General features: G+C 40.3%; 1 protein-coding gene and 1 long non-coding RNA gene across 8 annotated transcripts in view; one reads left to right on the top strand and one right to left on the bottom strand.

The window, feature by feature from the left end:
• The window catches only part of LOC133559183 (uncharacterized), a 56,296-nt gene extending 35,363 nt beyond the window's left edge, over window positions 1-20,933 (bottom strand). For all 3 annotated transcript variants that reach the window (XR_009808117.1, XR_009808118.1, XR_009808116.1), the window contains exon 1: window positions 20,743-20,933. This is a non-coding gene — a long non-coding RNA (uncharacterized LOC133559183). The remainder of the gene's footprint in view (window positions 1-20,742) is intronic.
• The window catches only part of LOC133559181 (uncharacterized), an 80,548-nt gene continuing 58,923 nt past the window's right edge, over window positions 575-22,199 (top strand). For 3 of the 5 annotated variants that reach the window (XM_061910665.1, XM_061910668.1, XM_061910664.1), the window contains exons 1-6: window positions 575-1,239; window positions 2,161-2,235; window positions 17,320-17,466; window positions 19,949-20,140; window positions 20,505-20,588; window positions 21,759-21,877. In XM_061910665.1, coding sequence (XP_061766649.1) covers window positions 736-1,239; window positions 2,161-2,235; window positions 17,320-17,466; window positions 19,949-20,140; window positions 20,505-20,588; window positions 21,759-21,877 — 1,121 coding nt within the window. In that variant the 5' untranslated portion in view covers window positions 575-735. The remainder of the gene's footprint in view (window positions 1,240-2,160; window positions 2,236-17,319; window positions 17,467-19,948; window positions 20,141-20,504; window positions 20,589-21,758; window positions 21,878-22,199) is intronic. The other 2 variants (XM_061910666.1, XM_061910667.1) reach the window with 2 other exon arrangements.

The raw sequence follows: 22,199 nt of genomic DNA, 5'->3' as shown, positions 1-22,199 counted from the left end.
GGAACATCTGAGCAGCTAAGGCTCTCTTTGGATTTTGGTGCAAACTTTACTTGTCTACATCCAGAACCTGTTTCATAGAGAGGTGATATAGGTGTGTGTGTGATCTGAGCTAGGGCTACTACCTCATGCAGCATTATTTGTCTAACTTTTAACTCTAACTTGTGTCTTTTCTCTCCCAGTTCGGACACCCAAAGGCTTCTCAGCCCACTCCAAGTCCTGACAGAGAGAAAAAGAGAGAGAATGGTGAGGTGGTGACTTCATCCTCTCTTGAACCAACCCTCTGCACTCCCCCTCCTTCTGAGAGCATTTTTTTTTTCAAGCCAAAGCAGAAAGTCTTTCAGGCAGCATGCCAGCATTTTTCATCCTGCTGCGGTCCCTGGTTATCAGGCTCCTCAGTAGCAGTGTGGTTGGCTCACTGGTCCAGTTCCTCAGGAGAAGCCTTTCTTCAGTCGTCGCACACCTCGGCACAGCTCTGCGCCACGTGTGGGAACGTGTCAGCTCCCAGGAGTCCAAGGAAGCCGTCCTCGGCTGTGTGCTATGCATTCTCAACATGCACAAGAAGGTGGACAACTGACAAGCCTCTTTACTTTCTATTTAAACCTGCACTTGTCAGGAGAACAGAGACTGGACAAGCAGACCTGATGACTGAGGACCAGAAAGGGATGTGAGAGACTTTTCTTTTTCAACGTGCACTTGGACTCCAGAATATTTTGTTTTCCCATCAGGATACTGGCCATGTCTGAGAGTATTGTAAGGAAGGTACAGCCATTCACGATCGGGACCAAGCTGTCTGTCCCTGCTGTGCCCAAATGCCAGGAGATTACGCCGAGTTATCTGCAAAGCCAGAACTTTGATAACTGCACACTACAGCAGAACCTGAACTCGCTCTACCTCAGTCGACAGCAGGTCTGCGCTCATGGCCCCTGTCTGGTCTTGCCCACCGGCCAACAGGTAGCCCCTGTAAAAGACAACCAGGAGGACATGGCCACAGAGGACCACCTCAACCAGAACGCCTCTCTTTCGTCCGCTGTTTCGAGATCCATTAAAAAGATTAACATCTCGGGGAATAAGGAAAGAGCAGAGGACGTTATTTCAGCGGGACAGAGACAGCGATCTATTTTGAGAGCCACTTCAGAAAACCATAATAATAACAACAACAACTTTAGCAGCACATCAGATCCCAACATGCCAAGGACTGTGGAAGTCAACCGTGAGAATAAACCTAACTCTCACTTCAAGGTACAAAACACACATTTGATATTGTTTACGGCTACTAATTTGGGATATTGTTAACATACTTCATAACTATACTGTAGCTATCAGGATTGCTTAAAAAAATATATATAAATATATATACTGCATATATATATATATATATATATATATATATATTTTTTAATCAATTTTAAAAAGATATTTTTAGGCCACCTCCACGCTTACTCGACGTGAGTGTGTACGTTGTTCATCAGCAACCAAGAGTACTGGTAGCTTTTGTAATCTGCAACCTGTTTTAATAAAAGGTTTTATGATCATTTTTTTACCAAATAATATATTAAAAGAATTGTTCAGAATCAAATCATCACCCCAGGTATCAGAATCAAATCAAATCTTGAATTGTTGTAAGATTACCCTCCTTAATAACTATTACTGTATGTAACACTTAACAAACATATATATATATATATATATATATATATATATATAACTCTTATGTTCTATGTTTTTTTTATAAACTGACTTTTGTTTTCAGTCCGACAGATAAGTTAAAACTGCAAACAAAACCATTTTGGAAAAATATAAAAACACTAATGTTCAAATTGTTATTATTAGTTGTAATACAACAAGGAGAAGTCATTTTCTCAAAGCTCTGTTATAAGATGTATTTTTTTATTTCCTTATTTTAAGTATTTATTTTATTTCTGACAAAAAAATTGGACTACAAGCTCATCTTTTCTTCTCTACTATTTCAATTCCCAAAAATTAAAAAGAACCCATCCTTCTAGCTTAGTGAAAACATATACATTGGTATCCATGGTTAGCTTTGATGCTAACTCCTAGCTTAATTTGCCATTATATTTGCGCTAATTTAGTACATGTTTTTATTTCTATCTTACTTACCAATCCATTTTCTTGTATTCAACATTTATCACAAACTTTCAGGTTTTCGTTGAAGATTATTCAGCTGCGCAGGGACAAACCGGACCCAAACTAAATGGAGAAAAGCCAGTCCAACAGGTAAGAAGCACTGCTAAGTCCGACTGCTAATTGAGCTCCTGACAATGTTAATTCAGTCAAAAATAAGTACAAACCCCGTTTCCATATAAGTTGGGAAATTGTGTTGGATGGAAATATAAACGGAATACAATGATTTGCAAATCATTTTCAACCTATATTTAGTTGAATATGCTACAAAGATAACATATTTATGTTCAAACTGATAAACAGGTGTTTTTTTTTTGCAAATAATCATTAACTTTTGAATTTGATGCCAGCAACACGTGACAAAGAAGTTGGGAAAGGTGGCAATAAGTTCTGATAAAGTTGAGGAATGCTCATCAAACACTTGTTTGGAACATCCCACAGGTGTGCAGGCTAATTGGGAACAGGTGGGTGCCATGATTGGGTATAAAAACAGCTTCCCAAAAAATGCTCAGTCTTTCACAAGAAAGGATGGGGCGAGGTACACCCCTTTGTCCACAACTGTCAAATAGTCAAACAGTTTAAGAACAACGTTTCTCAAAGTGCAATTGCAAGAAATTCAGAAATTTCAACATCTACGGTCCGTAATATCATCAGAAGGTTCAGAGAATCTGGAGAAATCACTCCACGTAAGCGGCATGGCCGGAAACCAACATTGAATGACCGTAACCTTCTATCCTTCAGACGGCACTGTATCAAAAACCGACTTCAATCTCTAAAGGATTTGTCCACATGGCTCAGGAACACTTCAGAAAAACACTGTCACTAAATACAGTTCGTCGCTACATCTGTAAGTGCAAGTTAAAGCTCTACTATGCAAAGTGAAAGCCATTTATCAACAACATCCAGAAACGCCGCCGGCTTCTCTGGGCCCAAGATCATCTAAGATGGACTGATTGAAAGTGGAAAAGTGTTTCATTGTCTGAGGAGTCCACATTTCAAATAGTTTTTGGAAATATTCGACATTGTGTGATCCGGACCAAAGGGGAAGGGAACCTTCCAGACTGTTATCGATGCAAAGTTCAAAAGCCAGCATCTGTGATTGTATGGGGGTGCAATAGTGCCCAAGGCATGGGTAACTTACACGTCTGTGAAGGCACTATTAATGCTAAAAGGTACATACAGGTTTTGGAACAACATATGCTGCAATCTGAGTGCCGTCTTTTTCACGCCCTTGCTTATTTCAGCAAGACAATGCCAAGCCACATTCAGCACGTGATACGACAGCGTGGCTTCGTAAAAAAAGAATGCGGGTACTTTCCTGGCCCGCCTGCAGTCCATACCTGTCTCCCATCGAAAATGTGTGGCGCATTATGTGAAGTGAAGTGTGAAGTGAATTATATTTATATAGCGCTTTTCTCAAAGTGACTCAAAGCGCTTTACATAGTGAAACCCAATATCTAAGTTACATTTGTTTTAAACCAGTGTGGGTGGCACTGGGAGCAGGTGGGTAAAGTGTCTTGCCCAAGGACACAACGGCAGTGACTAGGATGACAGAAGCGTAAAATCCGACAGCGGAGACTCCGGACTGTTGAACGACTGAAGCTCTACGTAAAACAAGAATGGAAAAGAATTCCACTTTCAAAGCTTCAACAACTAGTTTCCTCAGTTCCCAAACGTTTATCGAGTGTTGTAAAGGAAAAGGTGATGTAAAACAGTGGTGAACATGCCCTTTCCCAACTACTTGGGCACGTGTTGCAGCCATGAAATTCTAAGTCAATTATTATTTACAAAAAAAAAATAAAGTTTATGAGTTTGAACATCAAATATCTTGTCTTTGTAGTACATTCAACTGAATATGGGTTGAAAAGGATTTGCAAATCATTGTATTCCGTTTATATTTACATTTAACACAATTTCCCAAGTCATATGGAAACGGGGTTTGTACATAAAGGCAGAACATGGACGTTGCTTCATAAAAATGATGGGATTTTTGTGCTATGAAAGTGTTCTATACTGTATTGGTTCTGATTTAGCTAGCTATATATCTTTGCAGTTATGTTTGTTTGCCCTGACGTTTCCTCGTTTGACACATTTAGGAAGCACTTAATGGCTGAAATATGTGAGGACGTGTGAACCCTTTTGTTTTCTTTTTGCTTGGGTGTAGCTAATGAAAAAGTCAACAGTCAGCAGAATCTCCCAATCTGCTGAACTGTATGTTGTGTGTCGTATGACACCGGGCAAAGTGGACTGTTGTGTTTGGCTGAGTCTTGGTTGAAGTCATCTCTGTATGCGTGTGTAAGAAGTGCTCTGTTACAGCACACCCTTCAGAGGCAGGGCCCACTGGAAAACATGAGGTCAGGGAAGATGTTAACAAAAGAAAAGACATTCTAAAGTCCACATGGAGGCTGGTAATAATAACACAGGAGCGCAGCGATGGCCCCTTTTGTCCTTTTAGGTCATTTTAGGTCTTCAAGGCCTTGTTTAACGACCTCTCCTCTTGTCTTATTCAAACAAATGAGCTAAAACAGTGATGATTCATTCGAGAAAGTGCATGGCGCCGCGTTTTCCCTCGCAGGAGTTAAACAATGAACCTAGTCTATATAAAGCCGTTTAGAAGTAAGTCAGACATCCGAAAAACTGCCCGCTCCAGCTTCCTTCATTTGCCCAGATGTTTCCCGATTTGCCAGCTGCAAGAATGCTTGTGTTCAGTTTGTTATGACTGCACAATAAATTATGTGGGTTTATGTGAGGCCGATTTATTTACATACAAATTATTGATATTAAACATTATTACTATGAACATTGCCCTGCAATGAGGTGGCGACTTGTCTAGGGTGTACCGTGCCTTCCGCCCGATTGTAGCTGAGATAGGCGCCAGCGCCCCCCGTGGCCCCAAAAGGGAATAAGTGGTAGCAAATGGATGGATGGATTATTAACATTATTTTGAGATCAAAATAACCAGTGATGTGATGATTATATATAATTTTCGTAAACTTGCATCCCTTGGGATGGTTTCCTGTGGACGGGACTCTCGCTGCTGTCTTGGATCCGCTTAGAACTGAACTCTCGCGGCTGTGTTGGAGCCACTATGGATTGAACTTTCACAGTATCATGTTAGACCCACCCGACATCCATTGCTTTCGGTCCCCTTCCTCCCCCCACCCTGTTGTCGTCACGTCGTGTCATTGCTGGTTTACGAGCAGACGAGCATGTTCGGCAGCGCACAATCACAGAGTACTTACAAGCAGACACAGTGTGTAAACAGAAAAGGGAGAATGGACGCATTTTGGCTTAAAAACTAAAAATAAAGGTGACGCTTTAATACTGAAACGCCCTCAAGAAGAGGTGCTTTAAGACATGGCTAGCTAGCTACACTGCAAAAACTGAAATCTAAGTAAGATTGAATATCTCAAATAAGGGTGATATTTGCTTATTTTATGTCTGATAAGAAAATTATTCTCACTAAGCAGATTTTATGTTAGAGTGTTTTTCTTGTTTTAAGGGTTTTGGTCGTATATGATCTCAGTAAGATATTACAGGTTGAAGCTGAGATGTCATGAGCTATATTGAGTAAAACATGCTTGAAACTAGAATATCAACTGTTGCAAAGCTGCGTCAACAACACCCACAAGTATAGAAGTACTTTTTCAAAGTAATAATTTCTTTCTTTATGTCAAGAAAATGTCACGAGTATTTACTTAATTTAGGAATATTTTTCAACATATTGATCAAAAAGGTCTCATATTTTTTTTCTACCAAGAAAAGTGCACTTGTTATTAGTGAGAATATACTTATTTTAAGGTATTTTTGATTCATTGAGGTTAGCTAAATTTACTTGTTTTGGAAAGTCTTGACAAGCTCGATTTTCTTGTTCTATTGGCAGATAATTTTTCTTAGTTCAAGTAAAATGCCCCTCATTTTTGTATTTTTTTTTCTTGTTTTTGAAGACTGACTTTTTGCAGTGTAGCAGCTAAAGTCCAGCCCGAGTTGGCAGTGTTTTAGCTACTTCTAAATTACTCATCCTCGCCTCCATGGCGACAAAAAAAAATTGTTTCTCACAAGTACCATCCCTGCAGGACGAGGAATAGCTAAACATGCTTCACTACACACCGAAGCTCACCGGCGTCAAATGTTAACAAACGCCAATGGTAGATCTACACCTAACATCCACTGTAGAGATACCAAGTACAGTGTCGCCAGTTGATACTACTATGTCATACTAGTCATCTACTATGACTACGCCGATATTTTTTGGCATCACAACATCTTCTTTCACTTAAAAAAAAATTATATTATGTTTATGTTGTACCGATCCGTTGTGGTGAAGAAGGAGCTGAGCCGGAAGGCAAAGCTCTCAATTTACCGGTCGATCTACGTTCCCATCCTCACCTATGGTCATGAGCTTTGGGCCATGACCGAAAGAATAAGATCACGGGTACAAGCGGCCAAAATGAGTTTCCTCCGCCGTGTGGCGGGCTCTCCCTTAGAGATAGGGTGAGAAGCTCTGCCATCCGGGAGGAACTCAAAGTAAAGCTGCTGCTCCTTCACATCGAGAGGAGCCAGATGAGGTGGTTCGGGCATCTGGTCAGGATGCCACCCGAACGCCTCCCTAGGGAGGTGTTTAGGGCACGTCCAACCGGTAGGAGGCCACGGGGAAGACCCAGGACACGTTGGGAAGACTATGTCTCCCGGCTGGCCTGGGAACGCCTCGGGATCCCCCGTGAAGAGCTAGACGAAGTGACTGGGGAGAGGGAAGTCTGGGTTTCCCTGCTTAGGCTGTTGCCCCCGCGACCCGACCTCGGATAAGCGGAAGATGATGGATGGATGGATGGATGTTTATAAACTGAGGAAATATGTCCCTGGACACTTGAAGACTATGAACATGACCAATGTGTGATCCTGTAACTAGTTGGTATCGGATTGATACCCAAATTTGTGGCATCATCCAAAATTAATGTAAAGTATCAAACAACAGAAGAATAAATGATTATTGCATTTTAACAGAAGTGTAGATAGAACATGTTAAAAGAGAAAGTAAGCTGAAATTAACAGTAAATGAACAAATAGATTATTAATTCATTTTCTACCACTTTGACAAAATAATAGACTGGAAAATGACACAATATGTTACTGCATACGTCAGCAGCTAAACTAGGAGCCTTTGTTTGCTTAATCCTAAAAGATAAGTTGTCTTGTATGTTGACTATTTTATTTAAGGACAAACTTGCAATAAGAAACGAATGTTTGACGTACTGTAAGACTTTTTGTTCAAATAAAGCCAATAATGCAATTTTTTGTGATCATTATTGTAATAATGACAATAATTTTGGGACAACACTAACACACACACTATATTATTTTGAAAAGTTATATTTTTTCTTAAAAAAATAAAATTATTAGACACTTAGACCACTTTTGTGAAAGAGGAAACATCGAGTATTGTTCTGGCTTCATAAGAGTCACATTTTATTTGGGTGTTCAAATATGTTTATCTTCTTCCATTTTAATTTGGAAAAAAATTTCAAATTGTATTAATAAACACCAATTTGGTGACAGCTTTGCTTCATTTTAGGTCCATGTGACGTCCCAAGGGTTCACTTTCTGTTTAGAATACATTTCTGTTTCAACGTGACACTGTCGAGTGTAGGTTGATCACTTTATACAAAGACAGCACAGACTTTATGTTCAATTTGAAAAATGTATCCTAGAAGTTCAGACAGTAATGTGTTCATACAAGTTTAGGCGGGGGTATGACGTTCCTTGATGGGGAAGATATTAATGTCTCTTGTTTTCATGTTCGCATTTAATCTAGCTAGCAAGCAAATTGCTAGTTGGTCAATAATGTTATCAACGTGTGGTTGTATCAATCACAGGTTTTCAATTATTTTAGTTTACTACGGTGATGCTAATCGTCGGAAGTTAGCGTTGTTACAGTTTATGTGCATGCAGGGCAACACCCGCGGCAATCAAAGAATGACCGCTCTTGACGCATGCACATGGCGATTTATCGAGGCTGGCAAAGTTATCGAGTTCATTTTTATTTATCGTTCAATGAATCGACTTATCAAATGTTTGTGTTGTGTGTGTGTCTTTTGAACGACAACAACAAAATACAATATGTGCGAGAAAGGGATTTCGGAATGGTGAGATTTGTTTTCAAAAATCACAAAAGCTGATACAGATTAGGGTTGTACGGTATACGGTGTAGTATCGCAGTACTAATGAATCAAAAACGGCACTATACTCTGTTTGAAAAGTACCAGTCCCTGGGCATGACGGCGCATCGTCAAGTCATGACATTACTGGTTTTGTGAGCAGACGAGCATGTTTGGCAGCGCACAATCACGGAGTACTTCCTCGCAGACACAAACTATTCCAAAAAGGAGTAATTTGTGTAATCCAACCCATTCTTTAGAATCTGCAACTCATTAATCATTCACAAAGTATCTTTTACATCATGGGTTTCAAACTATATCCCGCGGGCCAAATTGGGCCCGCCATTTAATATAATTTGGCCCTTGAGGCAATATCAAATTAACATTAGAGCTGGCCCGCCGGTAACACCAAATTCACCGCTAATACTCATACTTGCCAACCCTCCCGATTTTTCCGGGAGACTCCTCAAGTTTAGTGCCCTTCCAGAAAATCTCCCTGGGCAACCATTCTCCTGATTTCCACTCGGACAACAATATTGGGAGCGTGCCTTAAAGGCACTGCCTTTAGCGTCCTCTTTTCCTCCTTATAAACAGCGTGTTGGTCAAGTCACATAATATATGCGGCTTTCACACACACATATGCGAATGCCATGCATACTTCGTCAACAGCCATACAGGTCACACTGAGGGTGGCCATATAAACAACTTTAACATTGTTACAAATATGCGCCACACTGTGAACCCACACCAAACAAAAATGACAAGACACATTTCGGGAGAACAACCGCACCGTAACACAACATAAACACAACAGAACAAATACCCAGAACCCCTTGCAGCACTAACTCTTCCAGAACGCTACAATATACACCCCCCGCTACCACCAAACCCCGCCCACCTTATTTTTATTTTATTTTCAAATTTATTAGCCTGTGGAAAAAGTTAATGTTGATATTTACCTCAGAAGGCTGCAAATAGAAAAGAGGCATTCATTTTTTAAATTACATTTTATTTAATAAACCACTGATGTTTTTTCGTTTGTTTTTTGAAAGTTGATTTTGCACTATTACGTTATATAAGCTCTGCCTGTTCCATGGGAGGAAGCCGGAGTCCCCGGAGGGAACCCACGCAGTCATGGGGAGAACATGCAAACTCCACACAGAAAGATCCCGAGCCCTGGATTGAACCCAGGATTACTCAGGACCTTCGTATTGTGAGGCAGATGCACTAACCCCTGGTTCACCGTGCTGCCCTATTTAAGCCTTGCTTGTTCAATATTCATTGCAAAACTTGTTTGGGTCCCTTTTAAAAGGTTAATTTGTTCAACCTTGGCCCGCGGCTTTGTTCAGTTTTAAATTTTGGCCCACTCTGTATTTGAATTTGACACCCCTGTTTTACATGTTGACATTTGCATATTGCTTGTATTTCACTTTTGTTGACCTCCCGTGTAAGGAAAAGAAAGGAAGGTTTTTGATTTTTTTTTTTTTTATATTAAACAAGTAGGAGTTAATGATTGTGTATAGTGTATGCAGTGTTAAGGAAACCAAAGTAAGAGAAATGTGGAAAATAGGGGTTAGAGCTGTTACGATTAAACGATAAAATCAATTATTCGATTACAAAAAAGCTTTGATTTATATTCTGTTGCTTCGATTATTCATTCAAAAAGTCTAATTAATAAAAATGTACATAATTCAGATCACATTGGGTACCTGGAACTTTAAATACACAGACATGGTTTTTTCGCATGGCCGCTGAATCAGAGCTGTGGTGTGTGGCTGCTGTGGGTTTTTTTTTTTTTTCAATGTTTATTTTTATCAATGCACACATGTTAAAATTGCAATTTCAAAGTTGCATTTATGAGAACAAAGAATGACAGTTTTGGCAAACAGAAAACACGTTGTTTATTTCAACTATTTTCACTAAGTTAAGCATTTAAGCAATGAAATGTGTTTTATCCGTTTACTCGATTAATCAAACGACCTGATTGATAGATTACTCAACTACTAAAATAATCCATAGACTTAGAATACTTAAATATGAAAATACAATGATTTAGATCGAGGGTCAGCAACCCCGCGGCTCTTTAGCACCGCCTTGGTGGCTCCCTGGAACTTTTTCAAAAATGGAAAAAGATGGGGGAAAAATATATTTGTGTGTTTTAATAACGTTTCTGTAGGAGGACACACATAACACAAACCTTCTTAATTGTTAGAAAACCCACTGTTTAATATGTTTATGCGTCACTGATGCCAGTATTTGACCAGCACCGTTTTGTCCCACTAATTTTGGCGGTCCTTGAACTCACCGTAGTTGGTTTACGTGTACAACTTTCTCCGTTGCTGCCACAGAAAGACGTGTTTTATACCACTCCTTTGTCTCATTTTGTCCACCAAACATTTTATGCTGTGCGTGAATGGACAAAGGTGAGCTTTGTTGATGTTATTGACTTTCGTGGAGTGCTAATAATCCATGCTAACATGATATTTAGGCTAGCTATGTGTACACATTGCATCATTATGCCTCGTCTGTAGGTATAGTTGCGCTCATTTAATTTCCCTCCCTTTTGTCCTGTGTGTATTTAATTTATATTTGCATGTCTCATGACACAGTATCTGTATATTGGCTGCATTTCTGATTGTGTACCATGTTGTTCCAGACCACAGCAAACGTTTTGTTGGTAAAATTAGTAATTTTGCCACACCTAGTATATGTGTGACAATCATTGGTACTTTAACTTTAACTTTAATAAATTCATTAGAAGAAGACAGCCTGTCCTTTCCTTTAACTAGGGCACCCACATCCATACCTTTGGCAGTTTTAGGCCAGTAATTTCTAAGAGTTTTCTAACCCTCTGAGACACTTACTTATTGTGTTGCCTTCATTATAACACTTACATAAGGCTTTTAACTTTTAGCAGCTCCAGACGGTCTAATTCTTTGTATTTTTGGTCCAATATGGCTCTTTCAACATGTTGGGTGGCCGATCCCTGACCTACATGAAGGAGAATATGTAGGCAAGGACAAAAAGAAAAGGTAATAAAAGTAAATAGAACATAAAAAAAGGGTTTGAATTAGTGGTGACATTAAAATAAGGACAATTAAATGGAAAGTAAATGGAAGAAATCCTGAAATAATCATATCTGCCCTAAAATGTATGGTTTTCATTTGTAACATTGCTATTGTATTGCAGTATATGGCTTTTAGATCTACTTTAGTTTGTATTTTCAGTATTTCTGAAGTTCTATTTAATTTCTAAGCACCATATTACGGGAGCTGCATGTCGGACCAACCAAAATATGAACTGTATCTTATTGTGTCACCAGAACTGAAAGAGCGGTTGAGGCAAGGAGGGAAAAACGCCACAAGTGAAGCAATTATTTTGGGATGAGATCATTGTTTGGCTCCATCTCTTCACGCCTTTGGCCCCGCAAGGCTCTGCTGAGCTGCGGAACAGGTCGTGTTATCTCATCTTTGCTTCCATGTCGGTGGACCGGTGTGAGCCTGGCAGAGGGACGTTTGTCCAGTCAATCCGTCCAAGAAAGAAGCACAGTATTTCTAGCAATAAGAAAAATTGGATGTGTCAAGCTCACGGTGTGTTGAAAACAAGCTCTGGAGAAAGTTGCTAATGTCAACAACCTTTGCGAGGTGCTTGAATTTAGAAGCGACACCCTGAGAATGTGCTAAAAAGTCAAAGGCGTCTCTTTGAGCACATGTTGAAGGGCGAGACATGTTTGTTTTACATGGAGTTGATTGCTCGTTCTAATGGATATTCCGTTTTTTTTTCCCCGGGAAATGCGCCTAATGTTTAAGGCTAAGGTTGCAAAGCCGAGAAGCACACCATCTGTCTTACAGGCTGTTCTGCTACACATCACAACTTTCATCCACCTTTTTCCATGACAAAGAATAGAACGTTTTCGGGGCAAAGTTGCATTACCCAAGCAGGTAAAAGTGTGGCGCAGTGGTCAGCGTTTTACAACGTGTAAAAATTGACTCTCATGTTCTGGTTTTTATTTGAAATTGCTATTTTGGGCCATGTCCACACTAAGTCGTTTAACCCCTTAAATCAGGGGTGTCAAACTCAAATACAGAGTGGGCCAAAATTTAAAACTGAACAAAGCCGCGGGCCAAGGTTGAACAAATTAACCTTTTAAAAGGGACCCAAACAAGTTTTGCAATGAATATTGAACAAGCAAGGCTTAAATAGGGCAGCACGGTGAACCAGGGGTTAGTGCATCTGCCTCACAATACGAAGGTCCTGAGTAATCCTGGGTTCAATCCCGGGCTCGGGATCTTTCTGTGTGGAGTTTGCATGTTCTCCCCGTGACTGCGTGGGTTACCTCCAGGGACTCCGGCTTCCTCTCATGGAACAGGCAGAGCTTATATAACGTAATAGTGCAAAATCAACTTTCAAAAAACAAACGAAAAAACATCAGTGGTTTATTAAATAAAATGTATTTTAAAAAATTAATGCCTCTTTTCTATTTGCAGCCTTCTGAGGTAAATATCGACATTAACTTTTTCCACAGGCTAATAAATTTGAAAATAAAATAAAAATAAGGTGGGCGGGGTTTGGTGGTAGCAGGGGTTGTATATAGTAGCGTTCTGGAAGAGTTAGTGCTGCAAGGGGTTCTGGGTATTTGTTCTGTTGTGTTTATGTTGTGTTACGGTACGGTTGTTCTCCCAAAATGTGTTTTGTCATTTTTGTTTGGTGTGGATTCACAGTGTGGCGCATATTTGTAACAATGTTAAAGATGTTTATATGGCCACCCTCAGTGTGACCTTTGTGGCTGTTGACCAAGTATGCATGGCATTCGCATATGTGTGTGTGAAAGCCACATACACTATATTATGTGACTTAGCCAACACGCTGTTTATATGGAGGAAAAGAGGACGTGACGACATGTTGTAGAGGACGCTAAAGGCAGTGCCTTTAAGGCACGCTCCCAATATTGTTGTCCGGGTGGAAATCGGGAGAATGGTTGCCCAGGGAGATTTTCGGGAAGGGCACTAAACTTCGGGAGTCTCCCGGGAAAATCGGGAGGGTTGGCAAGTATGAGTATTAGCGGTGAATTTGGTGTTACGGGCGGGCCAGCTCTAATGTTAATTTGATATTGCCTCAAGGGCCAAATAAAATTAAACGGCGGGCCAGATTTGGCCGGCGGGCCAGAGTTGGACACCCATGCCTTAAATGAATTCGCAGCCGAGTGTGAAGCGACCGGAATGAGAATCAGCACCTCCAAGTCCGAGTCCATGGTTCTTGCCAGGAAAAGGGTGGAATGCCATCTCCGGGTTGGGGAGGAGACCCTGCCCCAAGTGGAGGAGTTCAAGTACCTAGGAGTCTTGTTCACGAGTGGGGGAAGAGTGGATCATGAGATCGACAGGCGGATCGGTGCGGCGTCTTCAGTAATGCGGACGTTGTACCGATCCGTTGTGGTGAAGAAGGAGCTGAGCCGGAAGGCAAAGCTCTCAATTTACCGGTCGATATACGTTCCCATCCTCACCTATGGTCATTAGCTTTGGGTCATGACCGAAAGAATAAGATCACGGGTACAAGCGGCTGAAATGAGTTTCCTCCGCCGTGTGGCGGGGCTCTCCCTTAGAGATAGGGTGAGAAGCTCTGCCATCCGGGAGGAACTCAAAGTAAAGCCGCTGCTCCTCCACATCGAGAGGAGGCAGATGAGGTGGTTCGGGCATCTGGTCAGGATGCCACCCGAATGCCTCCCTAGGGAGGTGTTTAGGGCACGTCCAACCGGTAGGAGGCCACGGGGAAGACCCAGGACACGTTGGGAAGACAATTTCCCCCGGCTGGCCTGGGAACGCCTCGGGATCCCCCGGGAAGAGCTAGAAGAAGTTGCTGGAGAGAGGGAAGTCTGGGCTTCCCTGCTTAGGCTGACCTCGGATAAGCGGAAGAAGATGGATGGATGAATAATTATTTAGCCTGAGGCCGGTTTCAAACAGACAAAACCAGCGTCAGGGTTCCCCTCCTCGGACAGATTTTCGCACGGGTATGTCATTCATGTAATTCTGGAATCTCCGGCTTTTAGCTTTGTATGGACTCATTGACTGTTTCGGAGAGGAAGAAAGACCACGCCCACAAAGGAAGTGACATCAGAAAGAACGCCCACAGCCAGCTTCATAAAAAAGCAGTTTCGTAACTCGGAGCTAAACACTGGAAATATGAAAGCTAGTCATCCAGACATGCCCTGTTTCTCCTTCTTCTACATGTAAAGACGCTTGTGGAAATCACACATGAATACCTTAAGAGAAAGCGATTGCAGCTATTTGGGATACAACACTTCTCAGACGGCAAGAGAACTTTCGAATGTCCGGCCTGGTCAGCTGTGATTCTACTTAGCGAAAAACTTTGTCCATTTGTCGAAGGAGAGACAACGAGAATGCAGGCTCCCGTGGATGTGATAAAAATGGTAGCGTGTGCTTTGTATTACCTGGCCGCCGAAGAAAATGGCAAATGCATTTGGACTGACAAAGCAGACCATATCTGTTATTGTCTGCCATGTATGTCGCAGACTCAACGTCTAGGTCCAGAGTATACAGTGGGGCAAAAAGTATTTAGTCAGCCACCGATTGTGCAAGTTCTCCCACTTAAAATGATGACAGAGGTCTGTAATTTTCATCATAGGTACACTTCAACTGTGAGAGACAGACTGTGAAAAAAAATCCAGGAATTCACATTGTAGGAATTTTAAATAATTTATTTGTAAATTATGGTGGAAAATAAGTATTTGGTCAACCATTCAAAGCTCTCACTGATGGAAGGAGGTTTTGGCTCAAAATCTCACGATACATGGCTCCATTCATTCTTTCCTTAACATAGATCAATTGTCCTGTCCCCTTAGCTGAAAAACAGCCCCAAAGCATGATGTTTCCACCCCCATGCTTCACAGTAGGTGTGGTGTTCTTGGGATGCAACTCAGTATTCTTCTTCCTCCAAACACGACGAGTTGAGTTTATACCAAAAAGTTCTATTTTGGTTTCGTCTGACCACATGACATTCTCCCAATCCTCTGCTGTATCATCCATGTATCCATTTTGGTATAAACTCAACTCGTCGTGTTTGGAGGAAGAAGAATACTGAGTTGCATCCCAAGAACACGACACCTACTGTGAAGTATGGGGGTGGAAACATCATGCTTTGGGGCTGTTTTTCTGCTAAGGGGACAGGACGATTGATCCGTGTTAAAGAAAGAATGAATGGGGTCATGTATCGTGTGATTTTCAGCCCAAACCTCCTTCCATCAGTGAGAGCTTTGAATGTTTGACCAAATACTTATTTTCCACCATAATTTACAAATACATTCTTTCAAATTCCTACAATGTGAATTCCTGTTTTTTTTTCACATTCTGTCTCTCACAGTTGAAGTGTACCTATGATGACAATTACAGACCTCTGTCATCATTTTAAGTGGGAAAACTTGCATAATCGGTGGCTGACTGAATACTGTTTTGCCCCACTGTATAAAGTCACCAAAAACGAATCGACAATGAAGGTGAAGGCAAAAGAGTGAGGAGTGTCCTGACCAGATATCTAGATCCCTAGTTTGATTGATGTAAAATGTTCTTTATCACAATGTTTACGTGTCTCATAAAGATTTGATACATTTATGATGGCTCTGGTGTGATTCACCACAATAAGGCCCCACAGCACAAAGGATTTCATTTAACTGAAATACCACAACACTGGATATTGTTCAGATATGTTAAATTTAAGAACTTGCACACAAAGCAAAACTGGATGTGACTATGACGTGCGCATTTTTTGCACATGCGTACTATGTTGCGTTGCGTCGGCAGGCGGATGGGGGTAAGGGGTCTTAGACGGTGGCATTGTTGTGTGTGGACACGGATAAGGTTAGGTGTGATTGACCCTGGATAACTGTAAATGGGGCCTTAACAGGTAGTCTGAAATATGGCCAGTCTTGCTTTCTAAATATACTTAGCAAGCGATGACATTAGCAAGTCCCTTTTTGAGAGTGCGCACAGATTTTTCACATTGATTAAATATGCAACATCTGAACTGCTTGACTAAGGCCCAACTGTACGTTTGGATCAACAGGCCATTGTTGTGCAGAAGTGGACAGGAAGAAACAAGGGAATCGTAGACTTCCTGTATGAGATCATTGTGAGCCTGCCAGTTTGGGGAGATAGGCCCACGCCCACTTTGTCAAGCTCTTTTCCTCCTGTTCTACACATAAATACCTCGAATGCCTCAGAGGCCTCATAAAGTCGCCGCTTCTCTGAGGCAAAGTGACATCATGCGTTTTCATCTCAGGCAAAGCGTTGTTTCGGGGAGATGTCATGTGTGGTCTTGATGTTAAATGCAGACAAGGAAATTAGTTTATTATATTTATTATCTAACAGCAGTCACTATGTATATCTATTTAGGCATGATGTGTTGACATGCAATGGCTTATTTGTGCACTGAAGAGCAATTTAACAGTCTGTAAGATAAGAGTAGCTCTCTGGAAAATAACAGCTTTTCTGTCACCAACTACAGTCTTGTTTAGAACTGGAAGTGCCAGACTTTATTAATTTATTGATTCAATCATCGTGACTCAATGAGTCCTTGGCCTTCAAACGGGATGCTTTATTGCAAACAAATGATAACTTTCCACATGCTTTGGACTTTTGCCACCTATTTTTGAGCTCCCGCCTCTTATGTCATTCCCCAAAAAAGTCAGCTCTGCAAGACAAAGCCTTATGCAGCGCTGTCCTGTAATTGGCCAGGCAAAATGTCAGCTCTGAATAACATGACATTGGAGAACAAAGTGCTTTTTTGATCAATCTGAAACACTTTAAGCCTATGTTCTCCCTTGATCAGCACCGTATTTACTCACTTTACCACCGCTCCTTGAGACATCACACATATGATATCATGCAACCAGCAGATGTGGGCTGTCCTTCAACAGACCTGAAGCAGTCCTATGAAATGTGCTTATGCCTTAAAGAGACATCAAAACAACTGATAATTGTATTGTACTGACTTGAAGTAAATCCGTTTGTAGGCTGAGAAATGGATGAAAAGCAAACGGCAAGACCTGAAGGATGACTCTAAAATTCAGTGCTGCCCCCTGCAGGACTGGGATGAAGCCTCACAGATCCTCCAGAGAGACCTCAAAGACTTTGACAACACCCTCATCCAGCTCAACCAGGTAACCAAATGCATGGATCGATGAACATTTACCAGGTAATGGAGCGCTCCACCTGCCAACTGCTCACTGTTACTGGCGTTGAATAGGGATGGGTGTTGTTTCCATTTTAGGTGATAGACTATAGGTGCCAAGAAGAGATGTGTTGTTTGCAAAAGTATTTTAAATGGCTCTCTTAACTTAACAATTGGAACAATTTCGCAGATGCGACTCATTCCTTTGGGAGACGTTTTTTTTTAATGCACAGGCATACAGTGTAATCGGAAAGTATTCACTTTTCCCACATTTTGTTATACAGCTTTATTCCGAAAAGAAATAAATACATTTTTGTGCACACAATTTGACACAAAATACTCCATAACGACAATGTGAAAAGTATTTTTTTTTATTGCAAATGTATTAAAAATACAAAACTAAAACATCACATGTACATAAGTATTCACAGTATTTGCTCAATACTACGTTGTATGCAGTGTGGGTATTTACCTACACGCACCAGTTAGGATTGTAACATTTTGTATTTACACTTTATTACGTCCTAATTTTTATTCAAGTTTTATTTAAACGTTATATACACAATTTGTGTGTGAATGTGAGTGTGAATGTTGTCTGTCTATCTGTGTTGGCCATGCAATGAGATGGCGACTTGTCCAGTCCAGGGTGTACGCCGCCTTCCGCCAGATTGTAGCTAAGATAGGCACCAGCGCCCCCCGCGACCCCAAAGGGAATAAGCGGTAGAAAATGGATGGATGGATGGATATACATTTTGGTCTTACTCATGTGTGTAATTTTGCTGTGTTGTTAAAATGCTGTTTTGCTACAAAGTTGTTCAGGTAAGGGAAAATTCTAAATAGTTAGGTTACGGTCAAAACATGGGTATGTGGTCCACCTGATGCAATGAAAACACAACAAAAATAAAAATATAGTCAGTATTTCATAATAATTCCCAGCAACTGAGTCGTGGAGGTCTCAATTTGAAGTATTATCCATCGTATACATCATGGGTGTCAAACTCTGGCCCGCGGGCCAAATTTGGCCTGCCGTGTAATTTCATTTGGCCCTTGAGGCAATAATAAATTAACATTAGAGCTGGCCCGCCGGTATTATACAGTGGCGGTGCCGCTGTATCACCGTATTCAACGCTAATTTTCATACTTGCCAACCCTCCCGATTTTTCCAGGAAAATCCCGAATTTCAGTGCCCCCCCTCCCCCAGGGCAACCAATCTCCCGAATTTCCACCCGGACAACAATATTGGGGGCGTGCCTTAAAGGTACTGCTTTTAGCATCCTCTACAACCTGTCGTCACGTCCGCTTTTCCTCCATACAAACAGCGTGCCGGCCCAGTCACGCAATATATGCAGCTTCTACACACACACAAGTGAATGCAAGGCATACTTGGTAAACAGCCATACAGGTCACACTGAGGGTGGCCATATAAACAACTTGAAGACTGTTACACCACACTGTGAACCCACACCAAACATTTCGGGAGAACATCCGCACCGTAACACAACATAAACACAACAGAACAAATACCCAGAAACCCTTGCAGCACCAACTCTTCCGGGACGCTACATTATACACCCCCGCTACCAAAAAAACTCTATTTTGCATATCATAATAAAGTTATATAAGCCTTGCTTGTTCAATATTCAATGCAAAACTTGTTTGGGTCCCTATTAAAATGTTAAGTTGTTCAACTTTGGCCCGCGGCTTTGTTCAGTTTAGAATTTTGGCCCACTCTGTATTTGAGTTTGACACCCCTGGTATACGTGCTACTACACTGTAAAAAAAATAAAAAAATAAAGTAGATTTTTTGGTTAAAAAAAAAAAAGGCATATCAGTTGCAAAAATTTTACCATAAATTAACAGATATATCGTTTTTAAATTAACAGTAATGCACCATAAAAACGACCACAGATTGTATGGTGAAAAAAACCTGCCAACTCAGGAGCCAGAATTTTACCGTAAAATTAAAATTGGTACTGTTTTTTAATCTACAGTAATTCGGTAAAAAAAAAACAAAAAAAAAAAACACCAAAACTTTTACAAAAAAAATACTTTTTTACTTTAAAATGTACAATTTTTTTTTTTCTAAATATTTTATAGTGATTGTTTCCTTGATTGAAAAAACTATTTTTTCCCAAAATATCACTTTTGAAAGAGTACCGGTGCTTTTTATTTTTTTTTTAATTATTATTATTTTAATTTTGTTACATGCGAGAAGATTTCCAGTAAACCATGAGAAAGTAGAACCTTGTGCTTCTGTAAGCGAGTTTACAACTTTTGTTCTCCTAGTCGCCGAGCAACCAGCAAACTAAAACTGAGAAGCTGAAGTTTTTTTTAAACGCTGTATCCAAATAATTAATGCCGGACTTCAAACATTGGTGCTGACATCCCCAAGGCGTGGGTTTTGTTTCCTATGACACTTGACTTTCAGTGAACACTGTCTTCTTTTGCCTGTCTTTTTTTTTTTTTAAAAGACAGGCGATCAACTTATCTGCAAGCTGAATCCGACCTCTGACCTTGTGAAGAAGCAGCTGAGCCAGCTAAAAGACCAATGGAACATTCTGAAAGAGACCGCCACCAATCAGTCCAGGGTGCTGGGAGGGGCCAAAAATGTGCAGGAGTTCAACAAAAAAGTGGATAAACTAGAAGCTTGGATTAAAGAGAAGGTAAAGTTCTAGTCCTTAAAGCAAAAGCACCAAATGTTTGGACTGGTTTTGCAATTTGTATCATTTGTTGTATGAATATTAATTATGAACAAAACTGCTTTACAAATAATTAATGGCAGTTAAATGTGTGTGATAAACCACATGGCTATATCACTACGTCTGGGTGAAGGTTAATTGATGTTCTTTATTTAGTTTCACCGAAACTTAGTATCTGTTGTTATCATCATGCTAGGAGCTATTTCTCTTTGTTGGTCTTGGTCCTAGGATTATGTTGCGTAATTGTAGTGCGTGTAAAAATGGAAAACAATGGCTGGTTTTACAACAAAGAGAGACTATAAACTCTGACTTTTATGTGTGCTAACAGGAAGAGGAGCAGTCTCTTATAAATGTCATGGGGGGAAATGTTGACAAAATGCAGCTAACCAGAAGAATTTTAGATTTGAAACAGGTGAGCAATAACAATAACCTTGCATCATTAATAAACATACTGTAAGCATTTCACATATACAACAATTTACCATTTTAAATAAGGCTGTCAAAAATGTGTAAATCATGTGATTAATCACTAAAAAATGATTGCATTAACCATATTAATCATTTACCTTCTTTACTGAGGATGGCAGTGCGGCAGGGCAGCACAGTGAAGCAGGGGTTAGTGCATGTGCCTCACAATACGAAAGTCCTGACTTCAATCCCAGGCTCGGGATCTTTCTGTGTGGAGTTTGCATGTTCTCCCCGTGACTGCGTGGGTTCCCTCAGGGTAGTCCGGCTTTCTCCCGCCTCCAAAGACATGCACCTGGGGATAGATTGATTGGTAACACTAAATTGGCCCGAGTGTGTGAATGTGAGTGTGAATGTTGTCTGTCTATCTGTGTTGGCCCCGCGATTAGGTGGCGACTTATCCAGGTTGTAACAAGCTTTCCGCCAAATTTTAGCTGAGATAAGCTCCTGCGCCCACCGCAATCCCGAAGGGAATAAGCGGTAGAAAATGAATGGTTGGATGGATATATACATATATATATATATATATATATATATATATATATATATATATATATATATATATATATATATATGTGTGTGTGTGTGTCTTAATTAGATTATCCAGAGAATAGTGCTCGATCATCTCTACAGAACTGTTTCATGAGGGGTTCCCTCAATGGTCAGGAGTTTTTAAAATCTCCTGACGATTGAGGGAACCCCTCATGAAACAGTTCTGTAGAGATTAAGTATTCTTGTGATTTTTCCCACACACACACATATATATATATATATATATATATATTTGCTCAAAACCTGTTAACAGTTTACATAAAACTATTAACAGGTTTTGAGCAAATAAATGACGTGTATTCAAGTTAAAAAAAAAAATCCTGTTTGACAGCCTGACAATGAAATTGTAATTGTGTCAAAATATTGGACTCTTTTTAAGTTGATTTAAGGTGAATAACAAGCTGTGACTAACCATGATTAATTGAGATTCAAAAGTGTGATTAATCAGATTTTTTTTAAATTATCTTTAGACATACATCATTAATAAATGGGCAACTAAAAAAATTGACGGTGCAAAGACAACTCCCGTCATAATTGAATTTTAGTTTGATTTTTTTTATTGCAGGATGAGCAGTTACACAGAACCCTCCACGAAGAGATCAATCATTTGGCCCTCAAACTAGAGAAACAAGGGAAGGCAGACAGCAAAAGTATTTCCAGCAGGCGGAAAAACATCAATAAAATGTGAGTGCCCCTCAAGATGAACTACTACAGCAGGGGTGTCAAACTCATTTTAGACCGGGGGCCACACAGAGAAAAATCTACTCTCAAGTTGGCCAGGCTGGTAAAATTGATTGTTTGTTTTGAAATAGAACAAGAACTTTTTGAAAATGTACAAATCATAATGTTGTTGGTTTGTCTTTTTTACACTTACATGTTGCGGTTGATAGTATAATAACTTTACTTCTTGTTATCTATACTTTCTGAATAAATCATGGTATAATTTTCATCAGTCACTCATTGGTGTTCAATTTCAATCTATCAAGATAAAAAAAATGTTTATCAA

This window comes from Nerophis ophidion, linkage group LG09, assembly GCF_033978795.1.
Source record: "Nerophis ophidion isolate RoL-2023_Sa linkage group LG09, RoL_Noph_v1.0, whole genome shotgun sequence".
NCBI lineage: Eukaryota > Metazoa > Chordata > Actinopteri > Syngnathiformes > Syngnathidae > Nerophis > Nerophis ophidion.
The sequence above is the reverse complement of the archived record's forward strand: the minus strand, read 5'-3'. Positions and strand labels throughout refer to the sequence as shown.